The 15,119-nt window shown below is 40.8% G+C and overlaps 1 protein-coding gene across 1 annotated transcript in view; it reads right to left on the bottom strand.

The window, feature by feature from the left end:
- LOC117514721 (sodium- and chloride-dependent GABA transporter 2-like) overlaps positions 1-14,799 on the bottom strand; it is a 177,021-nt gene extending 162,222 nt beyond the window's left edge. The window contains exons 1-3 of the mRNA XM_034175287.1: positions 14,704-14,799; positions 14,334-14,578; positions 13,044-13,178 (exon numbers count right to left, since the gene is read on the bottom strand). Of these exons, the coding sequence (XP_034031178.1) occupies positions 13,044-13,178; positions 14,334-14,568 (370 nt within the window). The 5' untranslated portion in view covers positions 14,569-14,578; positions 14,704-14,799. The remainder of the gene's footprint in view (positions 1-13,043; positions 13,179-14,333; positions 14,579-14,703) is intronic.
- Positions 14,800-15,119: the final 320 nt, after the last annotated feature.

Raw genomic sequence — 15,119 nt, 5'->3', positions numbered from 1 at the left:
AAAACCACAACAGGTGGTAATTAGAAATGACCCTTCTGTTGTACTGTGTAATCTTCTAGGTTAGTGGAAGATTGTGCCTGTAGTCAGATCCAGCAAAGGACAGCTTAGGTAACCCCTGAAGCCTTAAGGGCCTTTCACAACGGGCGCTTTATAAGCTTCAGGCAACGCCTGCCACCACTTCAATGCATGACGTCAGACGCTTCGCTTTAGAAGTGGCAAGCAGGGCGTCACACTCGTTACATCACACTCTGGCTGTTTCCACAACCCGAAAAAAAAGCTGAGCGATCACCATCTTGAATTTGCATCGCCTCAACCACAAAAAAGCTTTAAAAAAAGAAACAGCAGGACAGCAATTCTCCCATTACGGAAGCTCTGAGCTGCCAAGCCCTAATATATATTTGGCTCAGTATCATGTAATTACGTGAAAAGTTTCATGTTATAACGTGATATTTATCACGTTATAACATGATACTTATCACGTTATTTCATGATATGAAATTATCATGTTATTTCATGATGCGGTATTTTCACGTTATAACGAGAAATGATCACGTTATAACAAGAAATTATCACTTTATTTCATGATATGAAATTATCACGTTATTCCGAGATAAGAAACTATCATGTTATTTCATGATATGCAATTATCACGTTATTCCGAGATATGCAACTATCACGTTATTCTGAAATAAGAAATTATCACGTTATTTTGAGATATGCAACTATCACGTTATTTCGTGTTAAGCATTTATCATGTTATTTCATGATATGTAGGCTATTCAGGTAATTCAGCGCTTCAACACTTCCCAGGTTCAGTCAAGGAACATGGCTCGTCTGTGATGTAGGGGGATTTAAGGATCAATAAAAAGCATTAGCCATTACTTTTGCTATTTGTTTTCACTATAATCAGAGTAAAAAAAAAAAGAAAAGCAAACAGCCTTAGATAAGTAGCGCCCTTTACGGGTATTCTAGCGCCCTCTAGTGGCAGAATAGCAGAACAGGTATATGGCTGTGTATCAAAGTAAAACCATATTGTTTTCACATTATAACGTAAAAATACCATGGAATAACGTGATAAATGTTTATCACAAAATAACATGAAAATGTCATAATTTGAAATAACGTGATAATTTCATATTATGAAATAATGTGATAGATTCATATCTCGGAATAACGTGATAATTTCTTATCATGAAATAACATGATAATTTCATGATAAAACATGAAAATACCATATCATGAAATAACATGATAGTTGTGCACCACGAAATAACGTGATAGATATCACGCAGGCAGGACGGGATGACTGCTTGGTCCAGGGAGAGGTTGAAGATCCTGGTGAAGGTGGGGGTGACCTGGTTGGCACACGCTCTGAGCACCTTGCCAGGTACTCTGTCTGGGCCAGCAGCTTTCCTGGGGTTCACTGCGAGGAGCACGCGCCTGACATCATGCTCTTTTACAGTGAGTGGAGTGGTGCGGGGACCAGGTGGGGGTGGGGGGAGGGCAGGAGCAGGTGAGTGCAGCTGGGAAGATCCGAACCGAGCAAAGAAGCCGTTTAGCTCCTCTGCCAGTGGTGCACTCAGGTCCATTGTTGGAGCATCACAACCCCGGAAGTTTGTGATGTCATGTATTCCCTGCCACACCCTCCGTGCGTTGTTGCTAGACAGATGGGACTCTGTCTGCATCCTGTGGTCCGCCTTTGCTCTTGTTAATCCTCTCTTCAGGTGAGCTGAGTATTCCATTAACTTTAACTAGTAATGACTTCATGACTTTCTTTGCTAACAAAATTTTGACTATTAGAGAAAAAATTACTCATAACCATCCCAAAGATGTATCGTTATCTTTGGCTGCTTTCAGTGATGCCGGTATTTGGTTAGACTCTTTCTCTCCGGTTGTTCTGTCTGAGTTATTTTCATTGGTTGCTTCGTCCAAACCATCGGCATGTTTATTGGACCCCATTCCTGCCAGGCTGCTCAAGGAAGTCCTACCATTATTTAATGCTTCAATCTTAAATATGATCAATCTATCTTTGTTAGTTGGTTATGTACCACAGGCCTTTAAGGTGGCAGTAATTAAACCATTACTTAAAAAGCCATCACTTGACCCAGCTATCTTAGCTAATTATAGGCCAATTTCCAACCTTCCTTTTCTCTCAAAGATTCTTGAGAGGGTAGTTGTAAAACAGCTAACTGATCACCTGCAGAGGAATGGTCTATTTGAAGAGTTTCAGTCAGGTTTTAGAATTCATCATAGTACAGAAACAGCATTAGTGAAGGTTACAAATGATCTTCTTATGGCTTCGGACAGTGGACTTATCTCTGTGCTTGTTCTGTTGGACCTCAGTGCTGCTTTTGATACTGTTGACCATAAAATTTTATTACAGAGATTAGAGCATGTCATAGGTATTAAAGGCACTGCGCTGCGGTGGTTTGAATCATATTTGTCTAATAGATTACAGTTTGTTCATGTAAATGGGGAATCTTCTTCACAGACTAAAGTTAATTATGGAGTTCCACAAGGTTCTGTGCTAGGACCAATTTTATTCACTTTATACATGCTTCCCTTAGGCAGTATTATTAGACGGTATTGCTTAAATTTTCATTGTTACGCAGATGATACCCAGCTTTATCTATCCATGAAGCCAGAGGATACACACCAATTAGCTAAACTGCAGGATTGTCTTACAGACATAAAGACATGGATGACCTCTAATTTCCTGCTTTTAAACTCAGATAAAACTGAAGTTATTGTACTTGGCCCCACAAATCTTAGAAGCATGGTGTCTAACCAGATCGTTACTCTGGATGGCATTTCCCTGATCTCTAGTAATACTGTGAGAAATCTTGGAGTAATTTTTGATCAGGATATGTCATTCAAAGCGCATATTAAACAAATATGTAGGACTGCCTTTTTGCATTTACGCAATATCTCTAAAATCAGAAAGGTCTTGTCTCAGAGTGATGCTGAAAAACTAATTCATGCATTTATTTCCTCTAGGCTGGACTATTGTAATTCATTATTATCAGGTTGTCCTAAAAGTTCCCTAAAAAGCCTTCAGTTGGTTCAGAATGCTGCAGCTAGAGTACTGACGGGGACTAGCAGGAGAGAGCATATCTCACCCGTGTTGGCCTCTCTTCATTGGCTTCCTGTTAATTCTAGAATAGAATTTAAAATTCTTCTTCTTACTTATAAGGTTTTGAATAACCAGGTCCCATCTTATCTTAGGGACCTCGTATTACCATATTACCCCATTAGAGCGCTTCGTTCTCAGACTGTGGGCTTACTTGTAGTTCCTAGGGTTTGTAAGAGTAGAATGGGAGGCAGAGCCTTCAGCTTTCAGGCTCCTCTCCTGTGGAACCAGCTCCCAATTCAGATCAGGGAGACAGATACCCTCTCTACTTTTAAGATTAGGCTTAAAACTTTCCTTTTCGCTAAGGCTTATAGTTAGGGCTGGATCGGGTGACCGTGGACCATCCCTTGGTTATGCTGCTTTAGACGTAGATTGTGGGGGGGTTCCCATGATGCACTGTTTCTTTCTCTTTTTGCTCCGTATGCATCACTCTGCATTTAATCATTAGTGATCGATCTCTGCCCCCCTTCACGGCATGTCTTTTTCCTGGTTTTTTCCCTCAGCCCCAACCAGTCTCAGCAGAAGACTGCCCCTCCCTGAGCCTGGTTCTGCTGGAGGTTTCTTCCTGTTAAAAGGGAGTTTTTCCTTCCCACTGTTGCCAAGTGCTTGCTCATAGGGGGTCGTTTTGACCGTTGGGGTTTTTCATAATTATTGTATGGCCTTGCCTTACAATATGGAGCGCCTTGGGGCAACTGTTTGTTGTGATTTGGCGCTATATAAGAAAAAAGTTGATTGATTGATTGATTGATTGGTTAATCCTCTCTTCAGGTCAGCTCTGGCAGCACTATACAGAGCTCTGTCACCTGACCTGAAGGCAGCGTCGTGGGCCCTGAGGAGTGAGCGGACCTGGCTGGTCATCCAGGGTTTCTGATTTGGAAAAGCCCGGATGGTTTTTGTCACAGTCACATTCCCGATGCAGAACTGAATGTAGTCCAGAACCGTTCCTGTGTGTGTCTCCAGCTCATGATGTTCAAATAGGTCCCAGTCTGTCTGCTGGAAGCAGTCTTGGAGTATGGGGAGTGCGTTGTCAGACCAGATTGTAATAGTCTTTGTTGTGGGCTCAAGCCTGCGTCTAAGGGGGGTGTAGGCTGGCGTGAGCAGGAGGGAAAGATGGTCTGACTGTCCGAGGTGGGGGAGGGGTATGACTCTGTATGCAAGTTTGATGTTGGAGTAAACATGATCCAGTGTGTTCTCCCCTCTTGTAGCACATTTCACGTGTTGGTAGAAGTGAGGCAGTACAGTCTTTAAGTTGGCCTTGTTAAAATCCTCTGCTAAGATGTGTACTCCGTCTGGGTGAGCCCACTGCTGTTCGTTCATGGTGCTCAGCAGGAGAGAGAGTGCTGTGTTTACACTGGCGTCGAGTGGAATATACACAGCAGTGATGATAACAACAGTTAGCTCTGTCGGGAGGAAAAAAGGCCGGCACTTTACAGACATGTACTCGACATCTGGGGAGCAGTGACTGTCTATGATTGTCTCGTCGTTGCACCAGTTATCATGCACATAAATACAGAGCCCCCCCACCTCTCCTCCTCCCAGAGTCCTTTGTCCTGTCTCCGCGTAGCAGCGTGCGGCCAGCTAGCTGCACGCTAGCATCAGGTATGTCCGGGTGTAGCCAGGTTTCCGTGATAATAAGCACACAGCAGTCACGAACATAGCGATTTCCAGCGAGTTGTAAAACCAGGTCATCCATTTTATGCACCAGGGATCTGGCATTGGAGAGAAACAGGCTTGGGAGGGGTGGCTTGTGTGGTTGTTTGCGTAGCCTTAGCATAACACCAGACCTGTGGCCTCGCTTCTGCTTCCTCTCCCTCCGCTGTCTTCGTCGCCTCCCAGATCCGATAACAATCTATGGAGAGCCCGGCAGTCTTGATATGTCGTCTGGGATGTTGTGCGTGTGGTGAAAGTCGCTCGAAACAGATATCTGATGTAAATGTCTGATATCCAACAGCGACTGGCGGGTGTACTGCAAGCTCGCAGCGTGGATAGTGTCCAAAAATAAATAAAACTGTAGGAAAATAAAAAGAAACGAGCACTGAATGGAGAGCCGGAAAGCCGCTGCACCACCTAGGCGCGCCGCCATCATCATCAGCCAAAAGCCAGCATCTGTGATGGTATTGGGGTTGTGTTAGTGCCCATGGCATGGGCAACTTACACATCTGTGATGACAAAATCAATCCTGAAAGGTACATCCAGGTTTTAGAGCAACACATGCCATCCAAGCAACATCGTTTTCAGGGACGTCCCTGCTTATTTCAGCAAGACAATGCCAAGCCACATTCTGCACATGTTACAACAGCGTGGCTTTGTGGTAAAAGAGTGTGGGTACTAGACTGGCCTGCCTGCAGTCCAGACCTGTCGCCCAAAATATGACAACGGAGACCCGGACTGTTGAACAACTGAAGTCGTACATCAAGCAGGAATGGGAAAGAATTCCACCTACAAAGCTTCAACAATTAGTGTCCTCAGTTTCCAAATGCTTATTGAGTGTTGTTATAAGGAAAGGTGATATAACACAGTGGTAAACATACCTTTGTCCCAGCTTTTTTGAAACATGTTGCAGGAATCCATTTCAAAATGAGCATATATTTGCACAAAAACAACAAAGTCTATCAGTTTTAACATTAAATATCTTGTCTTTGTGGTGTATTCAATTGAAAATAGGTTGAAGACGATTTGAAAATCATTGTATTCTGTTTTTATTTACATTTTACACAATGTCCCAACTTCATTGGAATTGGGGTTGTATGTTTTTATTTATGTCCATGTGATGACAGCAAACAGACATGCGCATCACAGTGGGCAGTTGTTAGTCCATGTCTGTCCAAACACAGTACATGTTGTGCAGCTAGGATGTCCAGAATGACAGATCTCCACAGCCGCTTCAGTGGGCGGACACACCTCCTGTCAGTTTAGCGCACACACCAAAGCTACACTCGTGGGGAACTTAGACAAATTTCAATGCCAGCAGGACAGTGATTGTCTGCAGACTGTTGTGAATGGCCACACATTTTCTAAGTGCCAAACGAGCAGCGTTAGATGTTCGTGTGTGTCAGCTGGAATTTGGCTGACACTTGCTGCTAGAGGGATCGATGGGTTTGCACAATGCACACTCTGTCTTTCAGTGGCAGGTATGTGCAAATAGTTGTAGCAACAGGTGTACAAGGTGTTCGAGGCAGTGACCATTTTACACGTTTTGCACACGATTCCAACTTCATGTACATTTTGGCCAAGACAAGAGTACAGAACCACTCCAGCACATCAGAAGCCACGTGGCTGGCTGCGAGCGATGATGGAAGTGGGTCCAGGACGCAGGGCCCCAGGGGAGCCAGGCAAAAAGGGGCAGCAGAAATGCACAGGGGCCAGGAAAGGTAGCCCCCGCAGCCACCGGGCAGCACAGCAAACCAACAGGGGAGAGGCCCGACGGTGCCGGAACGCAGCCCCGACAGCACCCCCCCCCCCACAGGGTCACAGGGAGCCGCCTCACACCCGAGGGAAGCACACAGGCACTGGCATGGGCTCACCAATAGGGGGAGCCCCAGAACCATGCTACCCGGGCTACAGCCCCCGAGGGCGGGAGCGAGCAGCGGCAAGGACAGGGAGCAAAGGAGCCACCGCAACCAAATCCAAAGCACAAGGTAGGGACCACCGAGCCACACAAGGGTGGGGCCCAGCCCCCGGGGCCAGGAAGAGCACAAGGCCCCCCGACAGCCAGGCCCCCCAGCGCAGCCAGCAGTGCCCCCCAAGCCCCCCCGAGGCAGTGACCATTTTGCACGTTTTGCACACGATTCCGACTTCATGTACATTTCGTGCGCACTTTGACCAACCTTTACACTATGTGTGAAGGGGCCCTAATGCATGCACTTTTTTTTATATCTTAACTGCATGCAGCACTGAGTTCATTATAACAGGTTTTACTTCACTGTGATAATTGCAGCTGTGTTAAATCCTAACCAAAACATTCCTTTTGAAGGCACAATTCGGTAAACACAAGACGTGTGGCAGCAGCATGCCCATGCCACTGCAGGGTGTGCCAAATCTGTCGAGTTTAACTATCTAAAATACACCTGGATCCATCCCAATATTTAATGTATTTTATTTGAGGCCAGACTAAAATTTCTGAACTTGTGTCCTGCAAATCAGTTTCGGCAATCCTGAGGAATCATGGTAATAAATGAATAACCAAAGAAACAGTGATAAGAACATAAAGAATAACCCTTTATCTAATATAATAAGCAGTGTTCAGTGCAATCTTTTGGGCTGTTACAGTGTTGCCACAGTTACTTTGAAAAGTTACTTTATCATTTACTTTTTACAGTTATTTATATAGTTCCTTCATTAGCAGCTATAGACAACTTTTCAGCAGCTGAACTAATGAAGTAACTAGCAATCTAATGCAGTTATTTTCAAGATTGAGCAAAGTAACTAATAGTTACTTTGCTGATTCCTCTATCTTAAAGCCAACCAAGTTAGACTACTAGTTACCTTAATAGTTACATTACATATTAGTGACAAGTTGTCGGCAGCTGTTAATAAAAAAAACTGCATAAAGCTGCTCATGAAGTAATTGTATAAAGTAACTAAAAAGTAAATTTTCAAAATAACTGTGGCAACACTGTAACAGCCCAAAAGATTGCATATTTTTAAAAGTGAAGGGCATTTCCCACCTTTGGAAGCGTCAGAGGCATCACGAATTGGTCTAAAAAGCATTACTTTCAATGAGACAGGTTGGTTTTTAGAAGCATCTGAAGCCTCTAAAAACAAGAGCTAAACCGACGCTTCTGGTGGGAGTGTGCATTGCCGCTTGTTGTCAGGCTGACGTGGTCAAAGTTCAGCTCAATCCAACTTTCCTCACTCTGAACTGTGATGTAGCTTCGTGCTGTCCAATAGGAATGACGCATCGGGCCAAAATATGGAAGACTAGAGGCAGAATCCACTGATCTCTACAAAACAAATCAGTGCAGAAACCACTGATCTCTACAAAACAGATCAGTGCAGAAACCACTGATCTATACAAAACAGAAACGTGTCACAGGACTGCTCATTTATAGAGCAGTTTTCTGAAGAAAAATCCTTGCATATGTTTTTTTAAACCTCAAACTTTCTGATTAATGGAAAAATAAGTTTAGAACACTTGTAATAAATAAATAAATAAATGGTTCTTTAGAAACCTTTCTTCATCTGTAAATTAAAACCATCTGTATTTCAGATTAGATCATTTCTTGTTTAACATAAGAAACCTTGGACATTTATTTTTAGACAAATAAATTAAAATGGAAATTTGTACATTTTTTTTAAGTCTGGTAGATTATTCATATCTCATTTCAACCAGAAAAAACAGACACTGTAAATAAATACAAATGTTTATTATAAATGCAACAGCAGATATTTTAAGAATGACTGCAGTGTGATTGTAAAGTAGGATTTCTGTGACATAAACCTCATGATGATTTTTTTTTTAATTGAGTCATTTCAACTTGTAATTACATCAAAATATGTGAATGCCTTTAATGTTGTGAGCAGCAAAGAGTCATTTCTAAAATATGAATTTAACTAGTGATTGTGAATGTTTTAAAATTGTGCACAATAAGGGGAGAGCTTCTACCTGTGCAAATGTCTTTTGACTTAACTTTGATTTCGTGGACATTTTTAATTATCCATTCATTTATTGTTAAAATATAAAATAAAACAGCTTTTCAAAAAATAAAAACATAGTTGCTATTTAAAAAAGCCACTTCTAACAGACCTTTCACCTTGAATTTTTTTTTCCAAGGTACATTTTTGTGGAATTGGAAAGTAATGTTGGTAGATGTTTGAACTCTGCAAGCAGTGGTCTAGTTTTATTTTATTTTTTGTTTTTGTTCTTGACCAGTAGGTCAGTTGATGCTGTAATTTGTGCTGCTGCTATGCTGTACAAATATTTCTACCCATATTGATCTTTGTGTAGCCGTAGTGGTCAGCACCCTGGCTACTGCTCTGTATTGTGTTGTGTTAAGGGACGAGGAAACTGGAGTTCCAGTTCAGCTGAATTGATGGTATATTAATTCTGCAGACAATGGTTTAAACAGCATGCAAAACCCACAGCGGACATCAGCACATCAGCTTGTCTGCAGCATAAAGCAGAGTGAGCAATATGATATGAAAAATGTCTACATTGAAGAAAAATATAAACACAACACTCCCATTTTTCATGAGCTGAACTCAAAGATCTAAAACATTTTTGATATGCACAAAAGATCTCAAATATTGTTCACAAATCTGTCTAAATCTGTGTTCGTGAGCACTTCTCCTTCACTGAGATAATCCATCCCACCGAATGGGTGTGGTACATCAAGATACTGAGTCAGAGCTTCTGTTTTGTGCATACTGTTCACTGCTGTAAGGAAGAGTCTTTTGCCCACATACAGATGTGGGCAAAACACATAAACAAAAAAGCAGGTTTGACTTATGGTTTGATTTAAAAGCCAAACTAATTCTGGAAATTTAAAAACCAGACTAATTCCGGATGGTTTATTGATATTAACATTAACTCTGTCTTTTTACAAACTGAAAAATCACAAAATATATTTTAAAGTATTGCACTAATTCTGAAAGTTTGAGCATTAAAACTCACAGATGCCAAAAAGAATGATGGGAAATTGAGCCTCTTCATCACTGGTTGGTTGGTTGTAAAAAATGAACACACAAGTTACTGTAATGTGTGTTGGTTTTTACAAACAAATCTGTATTTGTAAATATGTTTTTTTTTTCATTTGTCAAAAAAAGGCATTTGCAAAACTGAAAATTCTGTTTAAGTGTGATACAGCACACACTGAATGGCGACCGTATGTCAGTTGGATGCTATTTACACCCCATCCAGTAGATGGAAGTGTTCTATGGATTTTGGGTGAAAATCCATAGAACACTGCCATCTATTACATGCACTGTGCCTGACCACACCTGATTATTAGACCAGTACACCCATGGGTGCACAGTTGAATGCAACTATTCACAGTATTTAGACAACTTTGTTACTGTGTGTGAAAACCACAACAGGTGGTAATTAGAAATGACCCTTCTGTTGTACTGTGTAATCTTCTAGGTTAGTGGAAGATTGTGCCTGTAGTCAGATCCAGCAAAGGACAGCTTAGGTAACCCCTGAAGCCTTAAGGGCCTTTCACAACGGGCGCTTTATAAGCTTCAGGCAACGCCTGCCACCACTTCAATGCATGACGTCAGACGCTTCGCTTTAGAAGTGGCAAGCAGGGCGTCACACTCGTTACATCACACTCTGGCTGTTTCCACAACCCGAAAAAAAAGCTGAGCGATCACCATCTTGAATTTGCATCGCCTCAACCACAAAAAAGCTTTAAAAAAAGAAACAGCAGGACAGCAATTCTCCCATTACGGAAGCTCTGAGCTGCCAAGCCCTAATATATATTTGGCTCAGTATCATGTAATTACGTGAAAAGTTTCATGTTATAACGTGATATTTATCACGTTATAACATGATACTTATCACGTTATTTCATGATATGAAATTATCATGTTATTTCATGATGCGGTATTTTCACGTTATAACGAGAAATGATCACGTTATAACAAGAAATTATCACTTTATTTCATGATATGAAATTATCACGTTATTCCGAGATAAGAAACTATCATGTTATTTCATGATATGCAATTATCACGTTATTCCGAGATATGCAACTATCACGTTATTCTGAAATAAGAAATTATCACGTTATTTTGAGATATGCAACTATCACGTTATTTCGTGTTAAGCATTTATCATGTTATTTCATGATATGTAGGCTATTCAGGTAATTCAGCGCTTCAACACTTCCCAGGTTCAGTCAAGGAACATGGCTCGTCTGTGATGTAGGGGGATTTAAGGATCAATAAAAAGCATTAGCCATTACTTTTGCTATTTGTTTTCACTATAATCAGAGTAAAAAAAAAAAGAAAAGCAAACAGCCTTAGATAAGTAGCGCCCTTTACGGGTATTCTAGCGCCCTCTAGTGGCAGAATAGCAGAACAGGTATATGGCTGTGTATCAAAGTAAAACCATATTGTTTTCACATTATAACGTAAAAATACCATGGAATAACGTGATAAATGTTTATCACAAAATAACATGAAAATGTCATAATTTGAAATAACGTGATAATTTCATATTATGAAATAATGTGATAGATTCATATCTCGGAATAACGTGATAATTTCTTATCATGAAATAACATGATAATTTCATGATAAAACATGAAAATACCATATCATGAAATAACATGATAGTTGTGCACCACGAAATAACGTGATAGATATCACGTTATAACGTAATAAATATCACGTTATAACATGAAACCTTTCACGTTATTACATGGTACTGAGTCAAATTATATTTATATGGCTGGCAGCTCCACGTCGCCGTATCCCATCACTCTGCTGGGAGAAGCTTTTTTCCAGCTACTTTTTGGGGTAACAACAACCGAGGGAGGACTGATGACTTTGTGGGATATTGATTGAACCGTGACAGCAGGCCGACCTGCACAGAAAAGCCTGGGTTCAGGCATCATCCCTGGGGACAGCAAGACAGGCAGCCGGGGTGATGGAGCAGACCCACTCAATCCGAACTCTCCCACTTTTTGGATATATGCGAACTCCCAGTTTAACCAACTGAGCTTAGTTCTGCAGCTTTATCGAGGTGAGAATAATATAAAAATAAAATGTGATGTTTACTGCACTGCTGTGAAGGTTTAATGATTGGCTAACATTAGCTTAGCCTTTTAGCACAGTTGATCTGAGTGAATGCTTAATTTGTAAATGGTTCAGTCTTTTTTATTTTTACCAAATAAAGCTACAGTTTTTTTTGGAGACCACAAACGCTAAACTTTAAATAACTTTTTTTTTTCCAGGAGTTTTTCCGCATAGGTTTTTTTTTTTCCATTTTTTTCATTATATATATATATACATATATATTGTTTAGTGTTTCTTTATATTTTAAGAAATATTTTTATTTTTCCCAATCAGGAACATTTGCTGTGCAGACAACCTAAATACAGATGCACTTCAAAAACTTCCATTGATGAGCTTAACACCATGAAGTCCAGTCGGAAGAAAACATCTCTGCTCTTTAAAATAGGAGAAAAGTGTCTTCAACAACAACACATGAATCCAGCATAACATCACCTGCTTCTAAATAAAAGGCTCTTTAAGCTAAATTATAAGTGATCAAATGTCAGCCATATGCATTTAGCACATGCACTTGAATCAAAGGTTTTTTTTTCAACTTTTTTGTTTTCTGAATTCTTTTTCGGCTAATTTTCACAGAACATTGGGTATCTTTGCTATGCACAATTTGACATTGCTTTTTGGCACTTGGTTTCCAACTGATAAGTGGAAGATAGACAACCAGGCATCTATATTATAATAGCCAAGTGGCCTCTGTGTGCATGTGTATGGCTTTGATCACGTAAAAAACGGGGAGAGCTGACGTTTGCCATTTGGTATGCTTATGTATTTTGGGTAAAGGATGAACGCTGTGAAAATGGCCACAAAATCTGTGATGTGGATCAGATCCAGATGAAACGTTGTCAGTCAATAAAGGATACCATCCTACATCATGCTGTCAAATATGAAAGAAATTTGACTGACTTTTTGACAGTTATGAATTTTTGAAAACTCATTCAATGATAAAGATAGAGATTTTTCCAAGATTTTTCCTTACTTTGACCTTTAACCTCGGACCTTGAAAATGAAATAAGTATTGGGATAGGAATCTTCAGTAAACATTTCATAATGATATATGAAAAATTGTGGGCTCCAGGCTGTTCACAAACAAACAGAGAAACAAACAAACAAGCAAACAGGGGTGACAACATAACCGTGTCCAGTTTCACTGGCAGTGGTAATGAACAGAAAAATTATATACCTCCAAATAATGGGCAGATGTTCCTCCAGGCGCTGACTCCCCCCAAGCCGGTGTACTGTCCAAGTGAGATCTCCAAGAGGAACAGAGGGATGCCACACAACACCAGGAACAACAAGTATGGCACAAAGAACACACCTGGACAAACACATATAAGATTCAATTTAATTTCAATTTTCAATTTATTCAATTTACAAAAGCGCCAAATCATGACATCAGCCCCAGTGCGCTTCACACAAAACAATTTAAAATGAATTAAAAACAACAAAATTTAGAAGACAATTAAAAAAGCAAAAATTAAAAGAATATGATTTAAAAAGAATTTTAAAAATGTAGAATAACACACTATATTAAGCAAAGCACTGATGGAATAAAATGTGTCTTCAGTCTAGACTTGAAAGTCTCCACAGTATCAGACTGTCTTATCAACACTGGAAGACCATTCCACAATAGTTGGGCAAGATAAGAAAAGGCCCTTTGACTGACAGACTTTTTCTTTACCCTTGGGACATAAAGCAGTCCTGCATCAGATGAGCGCAAACCCCCGGACGGCACATAGGGTTTAATCAGATAAGCCAAGTAGGTCGGTGTCAGTCCATGAACATCTTTATAGGCTAATAATAGAACCTTAAGTCTGATCTCACAAAGACAGGTATCCAATGGAGAGATGCCAGAACAGATGTAATATGGCCAAACGTTTTGCTCCATGTCAAAAGTCTGGCAGCAGCATTCTGAACTAATTGGAGACCCCTGATACTGGACTGCGGAAACCCTGAAAACAGGACATTACAATAATCCAATCTGGAGGAAACAAAGGCATGAATCAGGGTCTCAGCATCAGCCATGGACAAAATGGGACAAATCCTCACTATATTTCACAAATGGAAGAAAGCACCTCTTGTAACATCCCTAATGTGAAGACCAAAGGACAACACAGGGTCAAAAATTACCCCAAGGTTCCTCACCCTGTCCATATGACACACGACACACAAACCTAAGCCAAGCGCTAGCTGGTCAAATTGATGCTGATATCTTGCTGGACCAATAACCATTATTTCAGTCTTATCAGAATTTAGAAGTAGGAAGTTACTAGACATCCTGCCTCTCTCTCATTGATGCAAGGCAATCCTCTACAGTCTCTGTAGCTGAACATGACCTCCAACTAATCTAAACAAGATCGAGACAAGTGCAGGTCAGTACATACTGCAAACTTTCCCTCATCTATCAGGTTTGAAAAGGATGTGCAAATCTATTTAGCTACAACTTTTTTTCCACTTGTGGTTGCTGCTGTACCTCCTCCATTTTTGTAGCAGAGGTAAGGGAACCTCCAGATGTTGCCCAGGCCAATGATCTGACCTAATACAGCCAGGATGAACTCGGTTTTACTAGCCCACTGGCCCCTGGCATGCAGACCCTCTTTGGTGGCTTCTGTCTCGCTCGGGAGCTTCTCTTGGTATGAATTTTTCAGCAGGAGGTCCCCCTGCTGTAGAGGCTGTTCTTCATCTATCATGGGTTGTGGTAGAGACATGTGTGCACCACTGAGGCCAAAAAAGAGAGCAAAATAAAGATGGGAACAAAGAAACCACAGGAGAGTAGGCATACAGCATGCAGTGATGACAGAAAAAGTAACAAATGTGAAGAGAAAATTATTACTAAACAGTACCTTCCTCACACACATGCTGAAAGTAAATAAAATTAACCCAAATAAGGTCAACCTAACTTTGCCAGTGAGACTCAATAGCCCGGAGTTATCTGTGCTGCGGTAGTCAAGGACAGACTTACATGGGTGTGTGTCTCTTATCTGCACTCTGCAGCACACTCAACAGCTGAATCTGTCATTTTTTTTTCAGTTTGTGCAGCTTTCTCTCACACACACAGAAAATAGTTTATTCCAACTTGGTGAAGAAAAATGCAAAACCAGACACAGGGATGTGATTCAGTAAGAGAAATCACAGGAAAAGGAAACCATGAGGCTGTTCTCTGTGTTCTGAAACGCATTATCTCCTGCATTTTAGAGTAACAACGCAGAGTTCAAAAAGCTCAACTTTAAAGAGCTGACTATTCAGGTGCACTAACAGA

Source organism: Thalassophryne amazonica, chromosome 1, assembly GCF_902500255.1.
Source record: "Thalassophryne amazonica chromosome 1, fThaAma1.1, whole genome shotgun sequence".
NCBI classification, from domain to species: domain Eukaryota; kingdom Metazoa; phylum Chordata; class Actinopteri; order Batrachoidiformes; family Batrachoididae; genus Thalassophryne; species Thalassophryne amazonica.
The sequence above is the reverse complement of the archived record's forward strand: the minus strand, read 5'-3'. Positions and strand labels throughout refer to the sequence as shown.